Source organism: Heterobasidion irregulare (genome assembly GCF_000320585.1).
Source record: "Heterobasidion irregulare TC 32-1 unplaced genomic scaffold scaffold_04, whole genome shotgun sequence".
Taxonomy (NCBI): domain Eukaryota; kingdom Fungi; phylum Basidiomycota; class Agaricomycetes; order Russulales; family Bondarzewiaceae; genus Heterobasidion; species Heterobasidion irregulare.
This window is the reverse complement of record NW_009258200.1, coordinates 223,765-247,796: the sequence shown is the minus strand read 5'-3', so window position 1 is coordinate 247,796 and position 24,032 is coordinate 223,765. Positions and strand designations below refer to the sequence as shown.

At 50.1% G+C, this 24,032-nt stretch overlaps 8 protein-coding genes across 8 annotated transcripts; 6 read left to right on the top strand and 2 right to left on the bottom strand.

Annotated features, from left to right (window-relative positions):
- Positions 1-82: 82 nt before the first annotated feature.
- HETIRDRAFT_416634 (uncharacterized protein) lies at positions 83-1,510 on the top strand (the record flags this gene model as incomplete). The annotated part of the gene is made up of 6 exons (XM_009546527.1): positions 83-310; positions 363-465; positions 585-679; positions 728-1,013; positions 1,053-1,153; positions 1,256-1,510. 6 exons carry the CDS (start codon positions 83-85, stop codon positions 1,508-1,510), a joined length of 1,068 nt encoding a protein of 355 aa, XP_009544822.1.
- Positions 1,511-2,510: 1,000 nt separating this feature from the next.
- On the top strand, positions 2,511-5,406 carry HETIRDRAFT_450331 (uncharacterized protein; the record flags this gene model as incomplete). Its single annotated transcript, XM_009546526.1, has 5 exons — positions 2,511-2,803; positions 2,843-3,455; positions 4,073-4,147; positions 4,212-4,665; positions 5,207-5,406. The coding sequence occupies 5 exons, from the start codon at positions 2,511-2,513 to the stop codon at positions 5,404-5,406; spliced, it is 1,635 nt and encodes a 544-aa protein (XP_009544821.1).
- A 5,790-nt stretch (positions 5,407-11,196) lies between these two features.
- On the top strand, positions 11,197-11,718 carry HETIRDRAFT_416633 (uncharacterized protein; the record flags this gene model as incomplete). The annotated part of the gene is made up of 3 exons (XM_009546525.1): positions 11,197-11,392; positions 11,452-11,630; positions 11,683-11,718. 3 exons carry the CDS (start codon positions 11,197-11,199, stop codon positions 11,716-11,718), a joined length of 411 nt encoding a protein of 136 aa, XP_009544820.1.
- Positions 11,719-12,288: 570 nt separating this feature from the next.
- On the top strand, positions 12,289-12,626 carry HETIRDRAFT_316630 (uncharacterized protein; the record flags this gene model as incomplete). Its single annotated transcript, XM_009546524.1, has 3 exons — positions 12,289-12,346; positions 12,399-12,442; positions 12,492-12,626. Coding segments are annotated over 3 exons (237 nt in total), but the record flags the coding sequence as incomplete, so codon positions are not given.
- Positions 12,627-12,752: 126 nt separating this feature from the next.
- On the top strand, positions 12,753-13,655 carry HETIRDRAFT_149129 (uncharacterized protein). Its single transcript, XM_009546523.1, has 5 exons — positions 12,753-12,899; positions 12,954-12,979; positions 13,035-13,217; positions 13,269-13,358; positions 13,412-13,655. The coding sequence occupies exons 2-5, from the start codon at positions 12,957-12,959 to the stop codon at positions 13,623-13,625; spliced, it is 510 nt and encodes a 169-aa protein (XP_009544818.1). The 5' UTR covers positions 12,753-12,899; positions 12,954-12,956; the 3' UTR covers positions 13,626-13,655.
- A 185-nt stretch (positions 13,656-13,840) lies between these two features.
- HETIRDRAFT_416631 (uncharacterized protein) lies at positions 13,841-14,423 on the bottom strand (the record flags this gene model as incomplete). Its single annotated transcript, XM_009546522.1, has 2 exons — positions 13,841-14,104; positions 14,154-14,423. The coding sequence occupies 2 exons, from the start codon at positions 14,421-14,423 to the stop codon at positions 13,841-13,843; spliced, it is 534 nt and encodes a 177-aa protein (XP_009544817.1).
- Positions 14,424-17,196: 2,773 nt separating this feature from the next.
- Positions 17,197-20,977, top strand: HETIRDRAFT_315717 (uncharacterized protein; the record flags this gene model as incomplete). Its single annotated transcript, XM_009546521.1, has 10 exons — positions 17,197-18,314; positions 18,363-18,562; positions 18,628-18,825; positions 18,885-19,067; positions 19,115-19,260; positions 19,315-19,926; positions 19,980-20,136; positions 20,192-20,669; positions 20,727-20,877; positions 20,930-20,977. 10 exons carry the CDS (start codon positions 17,197-17,199, stop codon positions 20,975-20,977), a joined length of 3,291 nt encoding a protein of 1,096 aa, XP_009544816.1.
- Positions 20,978-21,035: 58 nt separating this feature from the next.
- Positions 21,036-23,672, bottom strand: HETIRDRAFT_120750 (uncharacterized protein; the record flags this gene model as incomplete). Its single annotated transcript, XM_009546520.1, has 7 exons — positions 21,036-21,344; positions 21,400-21,672; positions 21,726-22,015; positions 22,037-22,130; positions 22,197-22,513; positions 22,570-23,346; positions 23,396-23,672. The coding sequence occupies 7 exons, from the start codon at positions 23,670-23,672 to the stop codon at positions 21,036-21,038; spliced, it is 2,337 nt and encodes a 778-aa protein (XP_009544815.1).
- Between the last annotated feature and the right edge of the window lie 360 nt (positions 23,673-24,032).

Sequence of the window (24,032 nt, the reverse complement as noted above, 5' to 3'; positions counted from 1 at the left end):
TGCCTGAGGTCCTGCAAAGACATGGTCCGCGCGCTGATTCTCGAGTATAAAAGGCATGTGCAGATGTTTTTTTCTATGCAGCATGGTGTGCACACGGTCCCCCGGTGTTCAGGCGACTCCTAGGCACAGTCATGCTATTCCCTCCATCTCTCACAGCCGATACTCTGCTCGTCTCAAACATACATGCCAGAAAAGATCAATGTCCCGTTGTCCCAACAACCCTGTTGAGTGTCGCAGGTGTCGGGAGGAACACTGTGTGTTTCTGCGACTCGTCTTCAAACAAGGTCATGTGGGAGAGTGGATCTCCATAGTGAGTATGTTCGACATCATTTTTTGTGTGTTTTCCACAATCAAATATATAGTGTCATATTTGCGACAATCTATGGTACCCGCCTCAAGATCTACCGCCTGCCGAGCAGGTTTTGCGTATTGAAGAAATTCGTGCAGATGATGAAAGGATTCGCGGTGATGGCAAGCTGGCAAAAGTCCTCTAGAGGACATTCAATAAAGAAGTAAGTGCACATGGAGTTTCACATGCATATATTTTATTGACCAATGGTATGACTTGGAGGCAAAAATTTCAGGACATGGAGGCACTCGAGAAAAGACCGTAGTGCAATTCAGCCAGTCGCAAGGTAATATGGTGAGCAAAGGTACTGAGGGAGGAAGTAGCCCGGTGGTAAGTGATGGACATTGTCTGAGGTGGGCATGCGCTCATTGCTTGCAGCGGGATGGTCACATATTGACAAGTCCGGTGCCGTCAATAGATGACTTCTTCGGAAAGGGAGTGGAGGATTCACAGGGCGAGGGAGGGGGGGTCTTGCACACAAACAATGGTCTCGACCGCTGGGTTTGGGTCATTATGTGGACAGCTATGAGTCTCACTTGCTATCGGGGCAATAGTGGTTTGCTGACATTGTTTCAGGCTAATGCTATGCCAGAAATAGTATTATGCAAGGCTCCATATTCATTCTTCAAATTCATGGAGCACAGGTGCATCATGGCAGAAATGGGTTTGCGTTGGGATCAACAGTGGGACCAATGAAATGGAGAGGAATGTCGGTGGGAGATCTATTTGAACATTGACAAGGAGATTTGGGTGAGTGAGCGGGAACATTCTATTTTGGGCCATCTAGCTAGGACTCCGGGGTGCGTAGGGTTGGGTGCAGAGATCCAGTGATTGGCGGATGGGATCGAGGGTGCAAAGGTGGGTGAAGACAGTCTGGTTGTGGAGTACAAAAGTGTCGGTGTATAGGCAGGAGAGGTGGGTAACAAGCGGGCTAGAAAAAAACGGGGGATTGAGAAAGTGGAGGTTATGGAAGGGTCGTCTGGATTGTCGATTGACGAGAAGGAAGTGGTCATGGGATGGAAGGCACATGCGGCTGCAAAGGGCAAGTGTGCAATCAATGTCTATTGTGCTATATCAGATGCCCTAGTCGCTGATGAACTTGTGACACTGCATTTGATTATAGAAGATGGAAAAGAGATTTATGATCTCACATGGGAATAGTGAATGAAATGTTTTTTTTTTTTTTTCATTACTAGTGTAACCAGAAAGGTATAACAGCAATAATGTAGAATAATATGTTATGTTGAAATAGTGGAATGGTTAGCGCGCTGTGCATGAGAGGGGTTAGTCTGCAAGGCTGGGGTTTGATCCCGTATAGTAAACAATATTTTAAATTATCATATTCATGGAACAACTTACATATGCAGGTGTACGATATAACCGGATGTTGTGCAAGAGGTATCTGGCCATTTAACCTACAAATAGGTGTCATGTTATTGGTCATAGAGGTAGTATGGGTAGGTCATCTAACATTTACTGCAACATTGTACAAGGCAGAGTAGCTGAGTGGCTAGGGTTGATTTAGTAAAGTGGGCTCACTTTGGGTGTGCTGGGTTCGATCCTGACCAAGTGTAAATCTTTTAGAGTATGACTATGACCAATTATCTGAGCCTGTCTCTGGATGGTGATATCTGGTGTTAGACATCTCAGAGCAGTGTCCCACAGGAATATTCAGTTTATATTTGTAATTGATTAAGTAAAGTACTGAGACAACCGGATATCTCCGGCTGTGACCGGCCATCTCCGGCTGATGTGTGTACACATCATGGTAATATCCGGGTAACTGAACACCTACCAGGTGCAGCAGTGGCAGGGGCACGTGAGGGAACGGTCGAAGGATTTGTTGTGGTCGAGTAGACGCGTGTGCATGGGGCAGAGTGGATGGGAGTGCGAAGGCAAAGGAAGTTGTTGGTGGGCATGCATAGTGTGGAGGTGAGGGCGAGGGGACGAAGGTTAATTAAGGGTTGTGCAAGGACAGAGTTGAGACAGAGACAGGTGTGAAGGACTCAGCTTTGTGTCGTGTGCATGTGGCCACTCGATCCGCCTCATGACTCTCTAGCTCCCGCTTGTCTGCCTCAACCCCTCACTTGTTCCCTCGGCCGATGCACATGTGTCCCTTTGACCTCGTGCCCGCGCCCGCAGCTGTCTCATCTCATTCGACATGATCCACAGTATCCACGGCAGCATCGTCCCACTCCACCAATACCCACGAACCAACACTACTCGACGACACAGAAAACCGCGACAACGAGGAGGAGGACAAAAAGGAGCTCAGAAGAGGGACGCCTCGTCCACCGTCACCACCATTGCCACCCACATTACCACCACAACCACCATAACCAACGCCTCCTCCACCTCCTCACGCCGCTCCTCCAAGTCCTTGTGCACCAGGCCCAGCACCAGCGACCGCGACCGCGACTGCACCCTGCAGGACCGCTCCAAGTCCATGTCCACGTGAGCACCACTCACATACACTCCGCCCTCCTTGACCAGGCCGCCGCTGCCGCATCCGCATCCGCATCTGCATCCTCGCACACTGGCCGGCCTTCTCTTCTCCCGGTGTCATGCCCCCCTCCACCCCTGGCTGCTGTATGAGCGGTACAGAACAGAGAAGCTCCTGGTGTGGTGCGCGATGCAGAAGATCAGTGAGGAGGAGACACAGCATTTGATGCACCCCCATCGTCTACCCTGCACTCCTCTCCCACGTCGCCGAGGCCTTCTGCGTGCGCATCTCCCTCGCAAAGCGCATCAAGGATGGCCTTGCCTGCCCGACTCTGCCGCCGACATGTACGGGCCCAGGATCCACGTCCTGAGCCCGTTCTTGAGCGGCAACATCCCCTGCCTTTGCGCCCGCACTCAGCAAGTTCATCCTGCCCCTGCACCCCGACTTGGGTCCATGCAGGAGAGCGGCTCCTCACCCTCACACGACCCCTCCTCCACCGACTCGCCGTTACCGTTGCTAGATGAACCCAAGCGCGACGACTCAAAATGCACCCTGCGCTCTGGTCAGACGCACTACATGTGCTTGAATGTGTCAACAAGGAGGGCAAGGGCAAGCTGGTGGCAAAGAGACAAGACGGGAAAGGGAGGGCTGATTGTTATGAGGGTACGTCCCTCCTCTCGTGTTTCTTCTTGCCCCTCCCTTAACATTGTGCTGCACGCACACACCCCCTCAACTCATGCACATGCATCCTCTCTCTCTCAACAGCCTTGAACCCTATACGCCCTTGGACCACCCTGCTTCACTGTCTCAAGGCCGATGTCCCCTACTTCGACCTCATGCACGGCCGCCACACACTGCCCCTCCACTGATGGCGACCCCTGTCCTCATCCACACCTATGCCCACGTTCACTGCCGTCTGCACCCCCAGAGCGTACGCTGCCTGACGACGCGCAAAGCATCACAGCCGTTCGAGTGTAGACGAGGAGGATGAGACCCAGCTGGTGGCAGAAGACGAGGAACGAGTGCGGCGGAGAGACGGGCTAAGAAGGGAATGGGCACAGATGGCAAGGCTATCCATGAGAGATGAAGGTACGTCGTCGTCTCTCACTGAAGTCCTTCCCTCGCACCCGTACCTCTTGTATTCGACCTGCCTGCCCGCCTCCCTGAACACCCTAGCCCGATGCTATACCCACTCGTCTGCCCCCCTCTGATCCACTTTTGCTCTCGACTCGCTCGCTAGCTCACTCACATGCTCACTAGCTCACTTGCATGCTCACTAGCTCACTCGCACACTCACTCTTGTGCTCAACCCGCTTGATACCACGGCCACTTGCCCACATCGTCCATGTCCCCTTGTGCGTCGTCTGCGTTGCACGGATCCCCACTCGACACGCCCGAATCTCCCACTCGACGCCGCAGCCTGTTACCTGCTTGCCCCGCTTTATTCATTCGAGCCCCTCCTTCAACCTGCTTCCCCTTGACCCCCCAACAGTGACCTTGCCGCCCTCAACACCACGCCCGGCTGTCCGCTCAGACCAAGCAACCCCGCCACCCAGCGCCTTCATGCTCATCCCCTCGACGATTCATGATTCCATCCTTTCCTTATGCTGCGTAGCTGCCAAGACCCCGTGCAGGCTCAGCCCATGCACGCTTACCCTCGTAGTCTTCCCTTCCGCTGTCAATGTTACCACTCTCGACGTCACACACGCTCGCCACCCAGGGCTGCCGATCGCATTGATCGCATTGAATGTCGCCCCCTCAAGCCCACTCACCCTCGAGCCCACTCACCCTCGAGCCCACTCACCCTCGAGCCCACTCACCCTCGAGCCCACTCACCCTCGAGCCCATGCATTCATCCTTGCCTGCGACCCACGTCCGCACAGACTCGGTCCCTCGGACACACACACAGCCTCCACTCAGCGCCCTCCTACTTGTCTTATTGACCCCACTCACGCTCACTGTCCCTGAAGCTCGTCCTCTTAATGCCTCGACAGCCGGTCTCTGCGATCCCATGGGCACTCATCCCCAGGCTCTCGACATTCCTGCAACACAGTGCCGTCAAGAAGGTCAAATGTCAAGGGTTGAACACTGAGGTTGCTTCATCAATGCCTTTGGGTGGGCGCTAGCTCAGGATGTGCAAGCATTGCGGCCATTTGGAGGTCGATGAAGAGGATGAGATTGAGATGGCGGGAGAGAAAGGGGCTGGGTGAGGACGAATGGAGGTGGCAGAGAAACTTGGGTGGGGACGGATGAGCAGGTTTCAGGTATGTTGTCTCTTGTGCCATCCCTCTCCATCTTGCACCAGTCCCTCCCCCGCGCACGCAGACGTCGAACGTCGTCATGTCTTTCAGTCCCTCCCTTGAGATCCCAGCCTTTGATGCGATGTCCACCCATTCGCTTCTCCTCTCGCACAGTCATCCGCTCGCGCGCTCTCCTCGCCCACCTGCTCACCTCGGTCGACAGCACACCCGTTCAGCCGCTTTCCCTCACGCCCACTTTCGGTTACGGCCAGTTATTTGCCATCTCGCACTTGGCCACGAGCAGCCTTATGGACCTGGTGTCCAAACACACTGTGGAGGCCAAGACCAGCGGGATTGAGGGGTGGTGTGGGTGAGAGCCCAATATGTTTAGTGTGATTGAGTCAATGCCGGCTGCGCAGTCGGCAAATCAAGAAGAGCGGCACAGTGGGGGTGGGGGGCGTGGCTACCTCGGTGTGATGCTAGGTGTGGTCGTACCTCACCCACAGCGAGGCGTAGCGCCTGGAGGCCTGGATGATTGGGTCGGCCAGCTGGAGGAGGGTCTTCCTGGTCTCCAGTCAGCGTCATTTCGCTTGCCTGCTCTCGCATTCTCCTCGTTCTCCACCAGGTCTGCTCGGCTGTGAAGAAGGTTGAAAGGGACAACAAGGACATCCACAATGGATGGGAACTCATTGAGCAAGCTGGTATGTCGTGATATGAAGGTCGATCTCTTCCTTGCTGTGTCGTCTGTGAGGGGAATTTTGCCCTCTCCCGGACATGGGTATCCCCTGCCCTCGTCTTGTGAATCTGGCACACCCGCTGATCCGTTCTCCGGCACGGTAGGCAGGCTGCTCGATGGGCTCTGACACTACACCCTGGTTCTCGTTGACGACCATAGCCACAACCGCGTTGACACGTAGCGTTCGTTTCCTCGGGGCAGACTCATCCACTATGTAGGTCCTCGGATCGAGCTGGATCAAGCGCCTCAACGGCAAGGATTCACGGATGTTTGCTTGCTCGCTCCATCGAGGGTCTGGACCACCACCACCCTGTGTCATCAACGAGGTCAAGGATGAAATTCTGCTTGGAGCCCATGGGTGTTCTCGACGGAAAGCAAGGACCACTAAGATTCCGAGGAGCCTCTGTCGTTGTTGTCGTTCGATGAAGGGAAGATTGTGTTGGACTTAGACTACATGGTCGGGCATAGAGAATTGCGAAGGTCAGGACGCTCGGGGTTGAGGGTGTGGAATAGGAGGGTTTGGAGCAGCTGGTGGCGGGGAGATAAGGTAGGAAGAGAAAGGGGAGGTGTTAGGAAGGTCGGTAGGTGGTCTCCGGGCGGGGGTTGATGGAGCGGGTTCCCACAACTGCCTCGATTCCCTCGATGGTACACAGACTTGCTCAGTTAGCTCTCTCTCGAGTGTGTCCTGCTCTCAAGCCGATACATGGATGCACGTCCCCTTGAGGTGACGAAGCTGGGTATAAGTGCACGGACATGTCTTCACCTGGGAGCTAGATGGGCCCATGGGCATGTTCTTGCTAGCTCAAGGTGATGCTCGGATGGAAGGGTAGATGGACACGGAATCATTATCTGTGGGCGGCTCCACTAGTGGGGTTCTGTTTGGCTACAGACATAGCTAAGTGATGTTGCCGTGATAGTGGAACACGTCGGGCGGGGGGATTGAGAGCTATAGAATTACGAGTTGTAGTGTGTGTTCTCCTCTTTTTTGCGTTGGATGTAGAATACTACATAAGGACAGGGGCCTGTAGACAATAGGATTGCTACATTGACAATGACTGTGAGAGCACCAGGTTGTATTAGCTATGGCAGAGAGTGGGCTCAATGGATGGTGTGAGAATGACAGCTTGGGATTTGTTGTGATTTCCAAGATGTCTCTGTTATAGTTGTATATTGTACATATATAACCAAAGCCTTTGGCGATATGTAGATTATGGATGGCCTAATGGAGTATGATAAGGACATTTAACTTAGGAAACCAATTAGGGTATATTCAAGTAATTGTCACGGACCCATAAAGGCCTAAACTAAGACTACCAGAATAAGTTATTATGTGTATTGGGATTATAGGCTAAAGAATGTGGAATAAATATATAAAGCAAGAGACTAATAGAAGAGACATTAATTTCTCTAAAGTGAAAGTATTGTGTTGTAAAAGTGTTTAGGCAACTATTCAAGCCTGAACTGTGACTATGGTATATAAATTAAGGATAGTGGAAGCTGCTATAATTGTGTAATAATAACTGGTTAATAGATGGTCTAAGATAGATGTTTATAGAATTTGCAGAATTTGTGGAATAGAAGAGATTCGTAAAATAAGATTTCTAATTTGTGGTAGGTTATGCCAGTTTATAAGAGTTTAAAGTAAAGTAGTGAAATATGAGCCAAATACAATATAAAATGATATGGAGGCAATAGGAAGATAATATTAGGTATAATATATAGGTTTATAGTATATTATTAATAAGAAATATATAGCCCAATTCTAACCTAAAAAGCTAGAAGGTTTAGGGTAGGACAGGGGTATGGCAGGGCTGTCTCTCTGACCCGTGCTCATAGCTCTGTTGTAGATTGACCCCAATTGGAGACATATTGACAAGTCGACCATGGCACACTTCTGCCTGACATGTGGACAATGCAGAACAAGCCATCACTGATGATGGCCTAAGCACTTTGCTTGCCTGGTGGCTGGGCATGCTATGCTGCTGCCAATGATGCCCTGTGCACCATGTGTATAGGTCTTGTCAGATCACAAGGACACTATGTTCCTGTTCTATCGAGTTGTGGATACGTGATGTGTGCTTGTGGGTTGGCTCCAGTGTAGCCCACGCTCTTGTTTCTTGTGCTCTCATCTATACGGGTGTTGGTCTGTCTACTACAGATGTCTCCATCCTTGCTGCATCATCATAACCCAGTGACAACCCCCTGCTACTCACTGCCAGATGCACAGGTACGAGCCCTTTCGGAATATGTGCATGTCACTGGTGCAGATATTGTATAGGTACAAGATAAAGCTGTGCACAAACCTCCTCAGCAAACCCACCAAGCACATCTACCTGCTTTCCAGAGCACAGTGCACATCTTTCCTTTCCCCTCTGCTCTGTTTGTCTTCCTTCAATCCTCAGGCCCTTTCTCAAAACAACACCTGCTCAACCTGCTCAACACTATGCCTGCTCTCTGCCTCACACACTCTTCCACTCACCTGTTCGACCAGCTCAACCAGCTTGATGCTACACCCTTTCTCTTACTCTCCTGTCAAACTGTGCTTGAACTTGTGCATGTCTCACCAGTGCCATGCACTCACATTTGGCAGGATCTACACCCATGTGGACCCTGGCCTGTAGCCAATGCTTGCCCGTTGTGTATCCCACCAGCACCATGCACATCTGAAAAACCACCCCCTTGTATTAGCTCTGGATTATATCTAATAGTGTCTAAAGGTATCTAAAAGTGTTAATAGTATCTAAAAGTGTCCAATTTCCTAATTGGGAGCAACATATTGTGAGCATTGGATTGGTTTCTAATTTCATGATATTAGCACTAATTCTATGCTAAAAAGTCTTTAATTATGAGTAGGAAATAGTAAGTACTACTGCTCTATCAGTGAGAAGGTAAAAATGTGGCACATTCTATACTATTTCAGCATATTACTCTCCTTCATATATGCCTATACCATTATCTTGTAGCTCTTTTGCTGACTTTCCAGCTGCCTTTACAAGGGATATAGAAAGAGAGAAATGTGCATTGATGCCCCCAGCCACTTTGTTGGCAGCTTGGCAGCTGCCACAAGAGGCTATGAAGACCTAGGTACCTTGTCCTTGCACACAAGATCATTAAAGTTGTCATTGTTAGCCAATGCCTGCTACTGGTCATTATAGGACATAACATGTGGGTTAGACTTAGGGATATGCTACATGCAGCCTTATAGACCTTGTCTATTAGTATAGTGGCTAATACTGTCTTGTGCAGCACACAATCATCATCACTATTGATATTATAATTTTTAGCACTATTTATATTGTTTATTGCCTTGTTATATAGAAGATGCTCAAACTTGGTGTTTTCCTCTAGCTATTAGGCTATGGAAAAGACAGTCATATTGGTATGTGGTGCCAGAATGATATATTTGCCTGCCATATAGAAAATATATGCATTAAGCATATAAAAATCACCTCCAACAATCTTGTGCTTATTTATATATAGGCATGCCATACATATACACTTGTCCCCACCCTCTACCTCACTAGTGGCTATTTGGAAAACCCCTCTCTTTTATTAGATCTTATTTATTCATAATCATGTTCTTGATCAAATTTGCAAATTTAGGTAGCATTGTCTATACTAGTAGAGTCCCATTGAATATTATACTTGATCATAGTTTTACACATTCTCAGTCCAAATTGTATAAGTGCCATAATTTATTTTTATCCTATATGGAGTGTATTGTCAATTTTCCATTGGTTTATTATTTTTTTAGCTGGTGTTTAAACTAAATCCTGAAAGACCTCACTTTTTAGGTATTTATTGACATATTTATTTCTAAAATAGAGGAAAGATAAATGTTAAATCAAATTTGAGATGTTGAGGTTGCCTATATTATGTCTACTTATTTAGATTACCAAGTTTATATCTTAGACCTTGTGGCTTAGTGGCTTAGAGCATCTGTCTTGGGTGCTTGCATACATGAGGTTGTTGGTTTAACTCTGGCAGAATGCAAGTTTGTTATAAGGTATATTCTGTGTTTAGGTATTTAACTAGTGCTCTAATAGACATGACTTTATAAGAAGGCTATAAGAACTGTGATGCTTGATTTATTATGATTTTTTCGAGATTTCAAGTTATAATTAATCCTAATAATTCCTAATTTAGAAAAATTATGTCTAATTAGAACAGGTTTAGAGGGGGGGTAAGCTAAAAATGTCTAATCCTGATTGTTCTTAATTATGCATAAATAGAACTAATTGGAGCTTAATACAAGGAAGTGGTTTTCCAGATGCTTCATGGTGGCGACACTCTTCAGCTGCATGGCAAGAGCAGAAAAAACATATCCAGGCTAACCAGTGCTTATCAGGGCATGCATAGGACCCCTGAAAATAGGTGGGGAGGCCTGGTGGCTGATCTGGAAAATTTGGGGCCTTTTTGACCCCTTAGGCCAGGTGCATCCATACAAAATTTGCCCTGCATGGTGGGCAAGGCCTGTGTCTGTGTGTCCTGCTAATTGTGGTGTTGGGGTGATAGGCCTGAACAGGGTCCGGTCAATTCAAGCTGGGATAGTGTAGTGGCAGGCCGTGCAGTATGTAGTAAGGCAATTTGTAATGGGTTCATGGGTTCAAATCCCGCACATGTACTTCTTTACTACTTTTTTGTGCTTGTGTTTTAGATCTCTAAGCTGTCAGCTGAAATGGAAATTTGTGCTCTTGAAGTGGCACACATCCAACAAAAATCCTGCACACAATGTCAGACAGCAAAGTCATTGACCTCAACACTACTCACTTAGAAGCTCTACACAATGTTCACATTCTCATTCCTTTGGAACCCCCCAAGATACTGCCATATTGTCATTTCTTGATTGCGGATCCCCTCAATGTCAACTTGCCCACACAATCTTCAGCCCTCATTCTCCTGAAACCAACATCCTCGCATGTGCTCTATGTGTTTGATTCTGATGGCCAACGGCTTAATAAACACTTTCTGGCCTTTCTGAGCATCAAAACAGATCTGAACTATGTGATCCGGACAATTTTGAGGGCTTACAAGGCCGGATCTGGTCAATCCGGACAATTTTGAGGGCTTATAGGGCCGGATTCAATCCGGCCAAAAAATGTGGTTTTGGAGGCCTGGCAGTTCAATCCGAACATTTTGACTCAAGATTTGGCTAGGCCTGTTTTTTTCCGGACAAGTTTCGCCGATTTTGAGACTTTCTATCCGTACATTTTGGCCAGCTTTTAAGAAATTTCCACCCGGCCTCCCCCCCTATTTTCAGAGGTCCTGCATGCATGCCATGTCGGGATTCGCCAGCGTCACCAGATTTAGGCGCTTTTCCTGATGGCTTGACTTTCACACGACTTCCACGCGACTTCCACACGACTTTCTTTCCTTGTCGTTCCAGCAGCGTTTGGACACGTCGACACTGAACTTTCCTCTCACCACCATGCTACAGCTCGATAACCCCTTCGAGTTTCTCCCTCTCAGAAGCGAGAGCACCACCCCCAGTGCTACCGACACCCGGCTACAATCACTCCCTCTGGCGGACAATCTGAGCTCACCATGCGACGAGTCTATTGCGCATGGCGAGTCAACCTCACAGGCTTCCAGCTCTCCGAGCTCAAGTTCGATTGATACAGCCAGTAAGTGCCTCTAATCGCGCATATTCATCTACTAAATACCACTATCTGATGATATACAGGTCTTGAACGGCGAGTTCACGAAGAGCCGCCGACGACGCAGTCTGTCTCTGTTCAGATTCAACCTTCCTCCTCCGATCCCACGATGATTTCTGTGCCACTCTCAAGTACCAATCAAGCAGGCCTTGGGCATGCTTTCGGCGAGCCGGTAGAGTATGGTTTCTACCCCATCACCTCAAAGGTACGTTTCACGCATTGTCAATCTTTTCTTGTACGCTAACGTCTCGGCCTAGCGCAAGCTCAAGCGCAAGGCAATTGCCTTGCGCTAAGCGCTGCTAGCGCGCACTGGGCGCATGTGGTTGCGCATGGCCAGCCATGGCAGCCTTGCGCACTTCGGCGGCCTCTTTTTTTCCATAAGACTCGTCTCATTCATTCTTCATGCAAACAGAGGTGGGCAGGAGATGGGCAGCCCTAGAACTAAGTAGTCATGGAATTGCTCGGACACCCGCTACGACCTCGACGATAATTGGTTTACCTGACGTGGCTTTGTATCTGACTGGCTTGGTGCGTTGTTCTGCTTTTTGAGCGTGCGGATGATGGAGAGGCAATACTTGAACTGCGCGTTTGAAAGCGTGGATGCGTGAGGTTTAGAATCAATGGCTATTGGAGATGTCGAAGCTGAGGAAGGGGTGGCAGCAGTCTTCAGAAGAGAACCTAAGCAGATTCTATATTAGCACCCCTGTAAGGGCATACAAACTATCCGACGACGCTCGCATGACTTTTTTTTTACTCTAGTTTGACTTTTCTTGACGACAACTTGACTTTTCGATGACTTTCAATGTACTGATTCTGACTGAACATGACGCGCTCGCGACTTTAAGCTGACTGTAGTCGAACCTAAGTTGCTCTTGGTCCACGGCGCTCGGAGCTACCAGTACCTGTCCAAGCTCATCCTCTGTGTGTGACGTGCTCGCATGCGTGCGCCCTTGGCTCACGTTCCCTCACGCAGACTCGTTCTACAAGAACGTCGTGCTGTACATGACCCAGTTCTGGGTTCGTCACGTCTCGTGTTCCGCATACCCGTCTGACCCCATCGCCGCAGTTCTCGTTCTTCAACAACGTTTCGGGCCAGATCGCGTACGAGTCCTGGACCGTCGTCTTCACCGTCCTCCCGCCGCTCGTCATCGGCATCTTTGACCAGTTCGTCTCGGCCCGCATCCTCGATCGCCATCCGTAGCTCTACATGCTCGGTCAGCAAAACGCGTTTTTCACAAAGACCGCGTTCTAGCTCTGGGTCCTCGATGTGCTCTATCACAGTGTGGTGAGCGGCTCCGTTTCCCGCGTGTCTCTTCTCCGCCTTCACGTAACCCTCACAGGTCCTGTTTGGATTCTCCGTCATTCTCTTTTGGGGCGACTTCAAGCAGGCGACTGGGCTCGACTCTGGCCACTGGTACATGCTTTATCTCGAGGTGCTCCTGACCGTCCTGGGAAAAGTGGCTTTGGTATCCGAGTAAGTGCCTTTGCATCTTCACCGGAACGAACTGAAAAACCGTGCTCTTCTCAGCCTATGGACAAAGTACATCGTGGCCGGTACATCGTCCACCTCCGTTTCCCCGTGTTCTTTGCTCAGTGCATCTGACCACAGCCATCCCTGGCTCCTTCGCGTTCACTATGCTCTTCCTGCCCTTGTACGCCGTCGTTGCCCCTGCCATCGGCTTTTCCCTCGAGTAACAAGGGCTGGTCCCGAGGCTCTGGACCGACACCATGTTGTACTTTATGCTCCTGCTCGTCCTGGCGTTTGTCTCGGTCAGGACCTGGTATGGAAGTAGTCCGTCTTCCGTTTCCTTTTTGTGTGCGCGCCGACGCTCAACGCGCACAGCTACAAGTGTACGTACATGCCCGCGTCGTACCACATCGCACAAGAGATCCAACAGTACAACATACCCGACTACCGACCGCGGCAGGAACAGTGCGTACCCTTTCTCGCGCGCGCGTCGCCTGCTGACCCCTCCCCATGGACAGGTTCCAAAAGGCGATCAAGAAGATGCGCGCGGTCCAGCGCATGCGGCGCAATCGTGGCTTTGCGTTCAGCCAGACGGAGAACCCGGGGCGCAAGGACCAGTCGCGCCTCATTCACGTGTACGACACGTCAAAGTCAGACGCATGCCCGTCGGAGTATTTATTCAGGCAGTTCCTTTTACACTTTTTGGACGATGCATGGACAGATGTACTCTAGTTGTTCTAATGATACTCATGCCATCTTGCTACTCCTTTGCGTGCCCTCTTGCAGCTGGAATTGTTTACCGAGACCAATATTTGATAGATCTGAAACCCGAGACACAATGAAGAATGTCCATGTAATTCACAACTATCTATCAAGTCCTCTATCCACCCATCCATAGTTATACAAGAGATTCAAGTGCCCCAACCATAATACTATCGTACCACAAGTTACTGCGAACGCCAATACTGCTGCACCTGTGCACCGTATACAATGGCAGAACATACTTTATGCTTCGCCCCTGCACCAACAATCATCGTGGGTGTCTGATCTGGGCCATGCCCACGGTGCTTGGAGTGTTTGTAGTAATGGATTAGGCCGAGATCATAAGTCTCTCGGACATGATGGAACCACCTTATCCTGTGGCCAAGGACGTGTACACCTCCATTTGCGATGGCAAATGAAACAGGGACTGGCACTCTAGGCCCAAGGACCTGACTCAATGTGAGTGGCTGTAATAAGCTTGAAAGAAAAGAGACATACAGGAACAAAAGGAGGGGACAAGCCATGATCCACAAACCTCATCCGTGGAACAAGCGCAAAGTCATAAACCCATGGAGCACCTGCAGCGGCAGCCCTCTCAGGGTAAGCAAAAGCAACGCCTGCCGCGAGACACAAGTTGTGCTGTCTGAGGTTTATGACTGGTCCAGCAGGTCCATAGTTAGTCAAGTGGAGGTCTGTGATATCTTGACCAGGGAAGCGAGCGCCATCGGAGCCAAGCCACCCGCGATATATGGACGCGATACCAGCCATAGCGAGAGTAAAAGTTTACCGGGGTGAAGGAAAGAGCAGCATGATAGCTCTTGTATGATTGTTCGGGATAAAAGAGCAGCGAACAAAAGAGATGGAAACAATGGACAGTAAACAAAAGAGCAGCGGACAAAAGAGCAGCGAACAAAAGAGCAGGTGCGAGCAGGTGCGTGCTGAAAGCGCGCTGAAGCTGAACTGAAGACTGGGGTGATCGTCCCGCTAATAGTCAAATTCCTTAAGGACAATCTGTCCGCTTTCACGTTCCCAGACGCCCTGCTCAATGCGGAGGACTTAATGGCTATGCTGTTAAACGCTTGAGACTGTGCGCTCACCTCGCTACCCGCTCGCTGGCAGACATGCATTAATCCTCTCACTGAGGGGATTCACCCGGGCCTTAAATGAGCCATCCATGGCCTAGATTACTAAACCCATCGGCCTTATGCCCCTTACTTACACACCGCCACTGGCTTGCGCTGCGCGGAATATAAATACTTGACCCCCAAAAAAAAGAAGACCGGGGTGAACTTGGCACGTGATCAATAGCTGGTCAACTAGAAAAGAGATTTACACTCTTGGGATCCTATCAGCCACGTACCGCACACTCGTACCCTCCACTGCCCACTTGCTGTTTACCATCATATTCAACCATCATGGCTCACCGAAGCACAAACTATGTGAGTACTTTAGACAACGTGAATTACGCATACTAGATATAACTTGGTTGTTATAAAATCTAGTTACACACGCCACCGCCCTCTTCGCCGCCATATTCTGATCAAGTGCTCGCACCGCATCGCACTCCTAGGAACCGCTGGGAGGAGGCCGTGATGCGCATGCCTCTCACTCCTGCGCACTTTTTTTGTCACCGACGAGCAACTTGACGAGTTGTATACGAGCGTAGGATACCCACCGTCCGAGCTTGCCGTGCAGCGCGCGGAACACGATAGGCTGATAGATGCCATGTTGGATCTAACAGGAGGGAAGATTCCTGTAATCGGTGTATGTTGAATCTGCCACACAATCTTTTCTTGACGAACTGACTTGGATGTCGTTGGGTCATTAGGCAAAACCAGTTCCGGGCGAACATAGTTATAGCTTCAAAATTCCAGATGATCGCCTCGCATTGCGCCTTTGGGACAGAGGTTTGCAAGATGACGGCCTGTTCCTTCTTGACTTCATCGACGCCAGAACAAAGAAAGCTGTCAATTCCCCCATAGGATACGAGATTCATGCTCTTCCCCATGTCGGTCGCATGCTAAGTATTCCCGGTCCACTCGTGTCTTGGGAAGCGGCTACGAACGTCCCACGCGAGGATATCAAAGATGGGGAGGAGAGGTTTAGTGTACCAGAGGGCAGTCCGTGCATGCTGCGTCGTCCCAGGAAGGACGATTTCTTCTTCGCGGTACCTGACAGACCGAGGGACCCATTGCCGGGAATACCGCTCGCTACCCCTATCATGAACTGGGAAATGTAAGCTATCTGCATGTGTATACAGTTCCGCAAATATTATGTACTAGCCATGAAGCTCGCGGATAGCGTTTTGTATAATCATTTCATTTGCAGCAGTCAGGCTCCCCACAGCCCAAATTCGCCGAAGGTGAATTTGGGCTCTGTGGGGGCCTGGCTGCTGCAGACAGCACACGGCCGCCGCCTTCGCCAGCCCCGTTTCCTTCCTTCCTCCTCTTCCTCCCCTCCCCTCTAGTGTTCCTGATGCTAACATTCGACATCACGAACAGCCTTCTCAGCAGGACGTTGTCGAGCACAGTATGCTAGAGGGTATCAAGCGCGCTTGAGACGAGTGTTCTTAGGCAGCAGAACACGCACTGGTACTGTTCCAGTAGTCTCGAGAGTACAGATATACATGTAGTCCGCGCGACTTGTTCCATGTGCTTTGCGTGCATATACCTTGAAGCTGCTTTCTTTTGTGCTCCTCTGTACCTACAGCCTTTGATATTCTTATCATTGTATTTAGAACTATACTTTGAACTCAGACGTGATGGGTGCGCGTCGTCGGACACGTCGAAATTTCTTCCAAGTCGTAATCACTCCGTCATCCCCTTCCTCATGGTGTACTACTATACTCTTCAATAGACATTTTTTCTTTTTCAAAATTCTGTCCTCGGGTCGAAAACACGCAGTTCACTGCACATTACCCTCAAATATCCCAAGGGAGAATTCAAGGGATATAACGAATATACCATGAATATACCCGGAATATACTACTGAGGGAATATCCCCCCAATATCTCTCAGTCGATCCAGATTGACGGATGACTCATCGGCTTTCATGACCATGTGATGGGTGCGCGTCGTCGGACACGTCGAAATTTCTTCTAAGTCGTACTCACTCCGTCATCCCCTTCCTCGTGGTGTACTACTATACTCTTCAATAGACATTCTTTCTTTTCCAAAATTCTGTCCTCGGGTCGAAAACACGCAGTTGCTCTTTATGAGCTCTGCCCATGTGACAAATGCCACAAGAATACCCCACCTCTCCGCCAGCAACGTCGCACTATCAATCGGCACCTCGAACATCAACGAAATGGCCTACGAATCCAGGCCCTGTTGGCCGAGGCATCAAGAAGGATACCTGTGAAACGCAGACGAGAGGATACAGCCGACCCAGGAGAGGAGGACGCTGTTGAGGGACATGGCCAGAATTCTCCGCTCAGAGTCCAGAGATCATCAATCCTGCGTGAGTCTTTTTTTTCGCGAAAAATATGTCCCAGTGGACGCTATAATTTCATTCTAACATATAAACAGGTTCAGCCCATCAAATGGCGGATGTGGACAGCATATATGCGTCCGATGACGCTTCGGATGTCAGCGCTGCGCCTCCCCTACAAGCAACGGCTATGAGCGATCCCCTCTCGTCCTCAACATTTAGTGACGACCACTCCGGACTACGCTTAGACGACAGTCGTCTGGAATCTCTCGCGCGCGCAAGCTCTCCGCTGGGTGATATCTTGACTGAAGAGCTAGACTTCAACCCGGATGGCATATTCGATACCCCAGGTCCCACCCCTCCAGATACTGACGACGAAGACACCATGGAGGACTTGCCACAGCTGAACCAAGACCCACTGTTTCAGGGGAGTGACGCGCTCTTCGAAAGGACCTCGGACTCTGGCTCAGACGACCTAGCCCCGGACACTTCAATTCCCCCCGCTTTTGACGAAGATCCGGTCATCCGGAATGCCTACATCACGGCGTATCTCCTCTCTGCGTGCCACGGATACACACAAGAGGGAATCAAGGCCTACCTGGACTCCATGCACGAGTCTTTCACCGCATTGCAAAGAAAGGGTCAGCTGCAGCTGCGCGGTCTCGATACAATGGCGCGCACCCTTCTGACAGTTGAGCGACGCTTGCGCATCGACCCCAATCGGTACATTGTATATTATTTTCTTTGTACTGTCTGCTGGGCCCGGCACCACCCCTCGAGCCTCAACGACCTTGACGACGAATCCTGTACCATGCCTGAGTGTCCCGGTTTCCTCTACAGCTTGAAAGAACTCACCGGGGGGCATCTCAAACGCACACCACTCAGAGTCCTTCCGATAGCGCCAATCACCCCAATGATCCAGCGATTTCTGCTTCGACCAGGAAAGTACGAGGAGTTTCAGCACTGGAGGTTGCCGGGGCTTGACGACGTCGGAGAGGTTCCGCCCCTCAACGAACCTCGCGACCCTCTGGATGCCTTCAATAATGTAAACTGGGTAATGGGCGACATTACTGATGGCTGGGGCTGGCGTGCAGTGTCGTGGGGTCTGGAACGTCGGAAGGTGAGCAGCGCTGTGTCTTTGTGGGGAGTAGAAGATGTGTTGGTAGAGGAGAAACAGCAGCGGTTTGTCTCGTTGCCATGCGGTCTGCTTTTCTCCATCAATATAGACTGGTGCGTGCCCCACCTTCTACGCATGTTCGTTAATCTGATCTCTTCCAGGTTTTCTCCGACGAAACGATCGCGCGCGTACTCTACAGGCGCGATTTACGTCACGATTCTCAACAACCCGAGATCCAAACGCTTCTTACCACAGGAAACTATACTATACTGTGTAATACCTGGCCCACAAGAACCAACCTTGGAGCAGCTGAATCACATCACAGAACCACTAGTCGAAGAGCTGCGGGCACTATACGAGGGTGAGTTTGCAAGCAATGGGGAAGGGAAAAGCGGGCAATGGACTGACCAGAATTTCATCTCGTAGGTGTTACCATGCGCATCCATGGGGAACCAGATAATCAGCAGTTCCCAGTGAACGGCATGCTGTATATCAACACTTCGGACATCCCTGCGAGCCAAAAGATTACGGGTCTCCGGGGTGTGACTTCGGAGGACTTCATGTGCACGTCTTGCTATCAGACGTTCTCGTCGCTCGTGTGCGAGGACTGCTTCAACCATGAAAGTGAGTTGTTTCTTCTTCTTTTTACAATATCTCATTTACTCTGATTTCCTCAACCCTAGCATTCTCGATGCGAGACGAGCGACGGTTCCGCAAGTATGCATATCGGTGGAGGGACGCGAGCACTGAAGAGCGCGAGAGAATCGAGATCGAGCGTGGGGTGAGCTGGTCGGCATTGACATCTCTGCCCGGATGGATGCCCGCACGAGATTCGCCCATAGATTTCATGCACGCTGTGTTTCTAGGTAAACATATTATAACCGTATTATGCTCATTGATTATTCTTGCATAGGGGAAGTGAAACACATAGTCCAACAGATCTTGGTTGTTGGCGGGATGCTGACACGTCGGAGCCGGATGAACAATCCTTATGAGAAACTCGAGACCTTCTTGGGGAGCATCTGGTGGCCCTCTACAATTGGCAGAGTGCCCGCTAAGGTTTAGTCATTTTGTGAATCTGAGATTTATTTGATAACGATGCAAGATTTGCAGATATCAGGGACATTGAAGGCCGACCAATGGCGGAACTTCGCAACAGTTCTGCCTGTCGCACTTTATTATGCATGGCAGCAGAATGGCAAGATCCCGGATTGTGATTCGCCTAGACCTGCTCCCAAATCTAAAGCCGGTGCTGCCTTCGCAAAGACTGAGAAGCTGCTGCGAGAACGTCGCAAGGCTTATCGTATGCACGTTGCGCGGCAGTCGGGTAGGACTGTAGTCGCGGCACACTTTGAGGAGGATGACATCTCTATGGATCGTAATTACCAGCGTCATTTCAAGGCTGTTCTCGATGCATGCTCCGCCATCCGCATCTGGACGGCCCAGTCAATAACACCCAACGAAGCACGGCGTGCGCAGGACTATCACGCACGCGCATGTCGCGCATGGTCACTGATGCATTGCCATCTCACTCCCTATTTCCATTTGCTCACTCACGGAGATTCTTTCATTTATCGCCTAGGGCCGGTTTATGGGTTCTGGCTATTTGGGCCAGAATCAAACAATGGACGCCTTGTCAAGGTTAACACAAATGGACATACAGGAGGTGAACTCGAAGGTACCATGATGCGCAGTTGGATCAAGAACATATTGATCCATGACCTGGTGAGTAATTTTCACATGGAGAGGTCTCACTAATCTGTTGTCATCATCTCAAGGTACGTACGATCGAAGAGCTTGACGAGCAAAATGAAGAGGACTTGGTTGCCATCCGGAAACTCAAGAATTATTTGAAGGGTGATAAGAAGTCCCATCGGACGCGAGGAACTCTCCTTAATATGATCGCGAGTCGCGCAGGCCGGCGGGGATCCAATGGTGAGTCCTTCCCCGCAGCATAACATATTTTTGCGGGTGCATCAACGTGATCAAGCCGAATCAAACAAAGTGCACCATTCCTCATATTCATCTATTTTTCGTTTTTCATTTGAAGGATCTGATGAAGTTGAACTACCGCCTCGAGGTAAACGCATCAACCTCAATATGATCCAAATCAACGGCACATCGTTATACGGTCTCGTTTTCAATTATCTGCAGACACTCTGGAATTCACAGGTAAAACTTGTCTCAAAAACGACTGATTGGCAAGCCGGCGAGCCATTTGTTGTGACTGCGGTGCAATCCTTTTCCCATGCCCACGTGAATGGCACACAGTTTGGGGCTTGCACTTCATACAGAGGGAAGGGTACCTCGTTTGCATACATGGACGGCAGGATAGCTGTGCAAATCCAGTATATCCTATCAGTGAAGCACGAGCGCCGTGATCCACGCTTAGCAGGATTGTCAACTGCCTTCGCAATCGTCAAACGCTTCATGAGTGCTGGCATCCCCTTGATGCCATGGGATAACAGGTAGGTCATCCTTGATCATCAGTTAATGATTGCACTTCTATTATCACCGTCTCCTAGGCAAACTGACCTTGGGATCTTGACTTGGAATTTTAACAAATTCTTAGATCCCGAGGTCATTGAATTACACCGCCTGTGCGGGGTGTTTGCCCTTGCAGAAATCCCCCTTCGCGATCATGGCCACGTGTGGGTCACCATATCACTAGACCATGTAAGTTTTATTTCTTTTCTTTCTCAAGTCTTTCATGCACAACCTTTTTTAGTTAACTCAAGAACCGGATGCCCTCGGATATGATTCTGACAACGAGTGATCAAGACAGCATGGCTGTGAGTATATTACATTTCACCCTCCAAGTACGTGCTGGCCCTCTACATTTCCTCATCCCAAGGTTCTGCCATCTTGTCTGGAACCTCATTTCCATACAAATCATCATCTTCTCCAAAGTGCCCTTCCCGTTCCTCCAACAGAGCACTCTCAAAGTCTTGGATATGCAAAGGAGTGTCGTTCTCAGGATGCATCGCAAGCCACTGGAGGTCAACCATCATACGAGGAATTTTGGGCTTTGTGATTTTCTTGCTGACAGGTAAGCCTTTCTCCCTCGGCGCTCCATACTCCCGGACATGTGGGTTTGAGTTGTCATTTCTCATGTCATCTACTTTATCCAGGATCTCGTTTACCTGCCGAGGGGATGACACATGAGATATCATAATACACTGGTGAGTAAAATCGTACCTGAGCCGCGCGGTACGTTGGAGCATGCGTCAGGTAAGGCTTATGTGACACAGGCTTCCGCTTCCCAAGTTTAGAAACCCCCATCTGTGCATTGCGACTGATGGGCCCTTCATCGTCAGTCTGTGGATCCAGTCCACCATTCCCTCCTGCACCGGTGAGTGTTTCCTCCTCCGATTCATCCGTGGACTGATACATAGTCTCCCCTATGAATGCCCATTCTGGTCCGGCTGCCTCGGGGACCAGCACGCGATACATCTTGCGACTGTTTGCTTTCTACAAATTATGTGGTAAGCAGAATCCTATGCAACCGTCAAAATTTGACTAACCTGTGTTTTACGGCCGTTGCGTCGCTGCTTCTGCCTTACGATGGACTGATCGACAATGGGCTTCTTTGACTTCTTGTAGGCCTTGACCCAGCTCGAGAAGGTGACGTGAATTGCAGCTAGGATCGTAGGCGTCACGAGTTCTGCTAATTCGGTTTGATTCGCACTTGGATTCCAGCGTGCACCATCCATTTGCACCCCAGCCACCACATTTTTTGCCCACCCTGCCTCATTGGCGCACCATGAGTCAGTCCAGCCTGGCCGTAGGATCCTATTGTCCTCTGCCCCATCTTCTGCTAACATCCAATACTCACGTACTCCTGCTTCATCAATAGGGAGCGGATCCGGAAGGACTGCACTATCATGCGGAATCTCCATCCAATCATACATGATATTCCGTATGGTCATCTGATCGTTCGGGCACCGTTCATTGTAAGTGCCAAGCATTTGTGAAATAAAAATCATATGACTCACCGACAGAATGTTATTCCGCCTCTGCCCTGTGTCGCTGCCATCTCGCCCCGCTGACCTCTCTCTTGTCTCCGCCTTCAAAGCATTAACCTCTGCCTTCATGTTGGCCATCTCCCGCCCCATCTCATCTAACCTCCCCTCTACCTCGTTGTTCCTTGCAATGGCAGTGTTCAACTCCCCACGCAACACCTTCAGATCGTGTGACATGGAGCTTATGAGCATTGTTGGAACTTCCTTGACGATCTCTCGAACTCTCGGGAACTCGAATTCGAGGTTGGAAAGCCTATCCTGTATATTCTTCATCACCGATGCTCTCCTGTCTGTTCCAATGCACGCTGATTAACTCATTTTGTTCATTAGATAGAGGTGTATTCACCTGCTGGTCCCATCATGCTTGGATCCATCGGTGCCAAGGAGGATTCCCTTGTAGGTGCGTGCGCTTCTCGAGGGTACTGTGATGTGGCCGCGGCATCACTGATGTCTCTCAGAGGCGTCGGCCCTCGGCTCATACCAAGGGCAGGGGTGGCATGAGGTTGACTGCTTCTCCCCCGAGGCATGCTCGTTGTAGAACCACAATGCGCCCCTCTGCCTGCTTGAAGGTGCATTCCAAACAATGCATCAATTCTGGGGTTTGCTGACATATCGTTGGAGGTTACGGATCCCTCCGGCGGGGCGGCGTGTGCAGCGGGATCGGCCCTGACAACAGTCGGTGGCGTGGTCTTGATCTTTGGCGGTGCCAGCATGAGCGGAGCTACATGGGACTGGTCATCATGGGCTATCGTCCATGAGGGCACCAGTGCTGGCTCCTTGGTATACTCCGCAAGCACGGAGAACAGGGTGGCGTTTTTTGGCGTGTCCTTGGATGCCGCTGGCGTGAGCAGGTGAGTGGGCTGAGCCTGTACAGAACTGATCACTGATGAGGCTGGTGCACGCGGAGGCTTCAGTATCAGTCTTGGGATCTTCGGGGCAAGCACGAGTGCTGCTCTTGCAGCAACAACTGGCGTCGTCACAGCTGCAGCAGCAGCAACAGCAGCAGCAACCGGCGTCGTCACAGCTGCAGCAGCAACAACTGGTGTCGTCGCAACAGCAGCAGCAGCAGCAGAAGCAACAACCGGCGTCGTCACAGCTGCTGCAGCAGTAGCAACAACAACAGCTATGTCAGTGCGTACACCAAATGAGGTTTTTATGGATAGAACACTCACCTTTTTTCTTCTGCGGTTGCTTGAATATATCCTTGCGTCGTGGGACTGGTTTTCCTGTCCCTGAAGCGCCGCGGGTGTGCGCGGTGGCCATTCGCACTTGTGGATCAACCTCCATACGACGCTTCTTGGGGTCGTCACGACGTGGCGATGGCGGTACTCGATCTTCAGTAGGCATTGGAGTGGAGGGTTGAATCGCTGATGTGGAAGACTCGGTAGGTTCATCGGGCTGCCTGGTGCGCGACCTGGTGTTCCTTACTGGGTTACTGCGAGTACTCATTGATGTCCTTTTTCCAGGGATTTTTTCGCGCTATGGACCGACGATGATGCGGAGAAGTGGAAGGGCGGTGCAGCCTTTTTTTTGTTGCCTCAATCGTGCATCCGCAGCCACAAGGCTGTCAACTTCTGGCCAGGATTCGCACCTCTCACCTTTTGGAGTATGTTTCGTAGATCCTTTTGTCTTTAGATGTTCATGTATCCTTTGATGGCTTAATTGTGCTTTATTGTTGTTTAAATATACTTATTATCTATTTATGGAGTGCTTTTAAAAGCGATAATTAATGGATATCAAATGCGAATATACACGAAATATACTGTGAATATATCCAGCTCCCAGGGATACTCCTGGTATATTTGAGCC

Excerpts from the sequence above, each read along its gene's own strand:
- HETIRDRAFT_149129 (XM_009546523.1), top strand. The coding sequence starts at position 12,957 with ATGGACAAAGTACATCGTGGCCG. Across the intron at positions 13,218-13,268 it reads CAGGACCTGGTATGGAAGTA|CTACAAGTGTACGTACATGC; the intron begins GTCCGTCTTCCG and ends CAACGCGCACAG. Across the intron at positions 13,359-13,411 it reads TACCGACCGCGGCAGGAACA|GTTCCAAAAGGCGATCAAGA; the intron begins GTGCGTACCCTT and ends CCCCATGGACAG.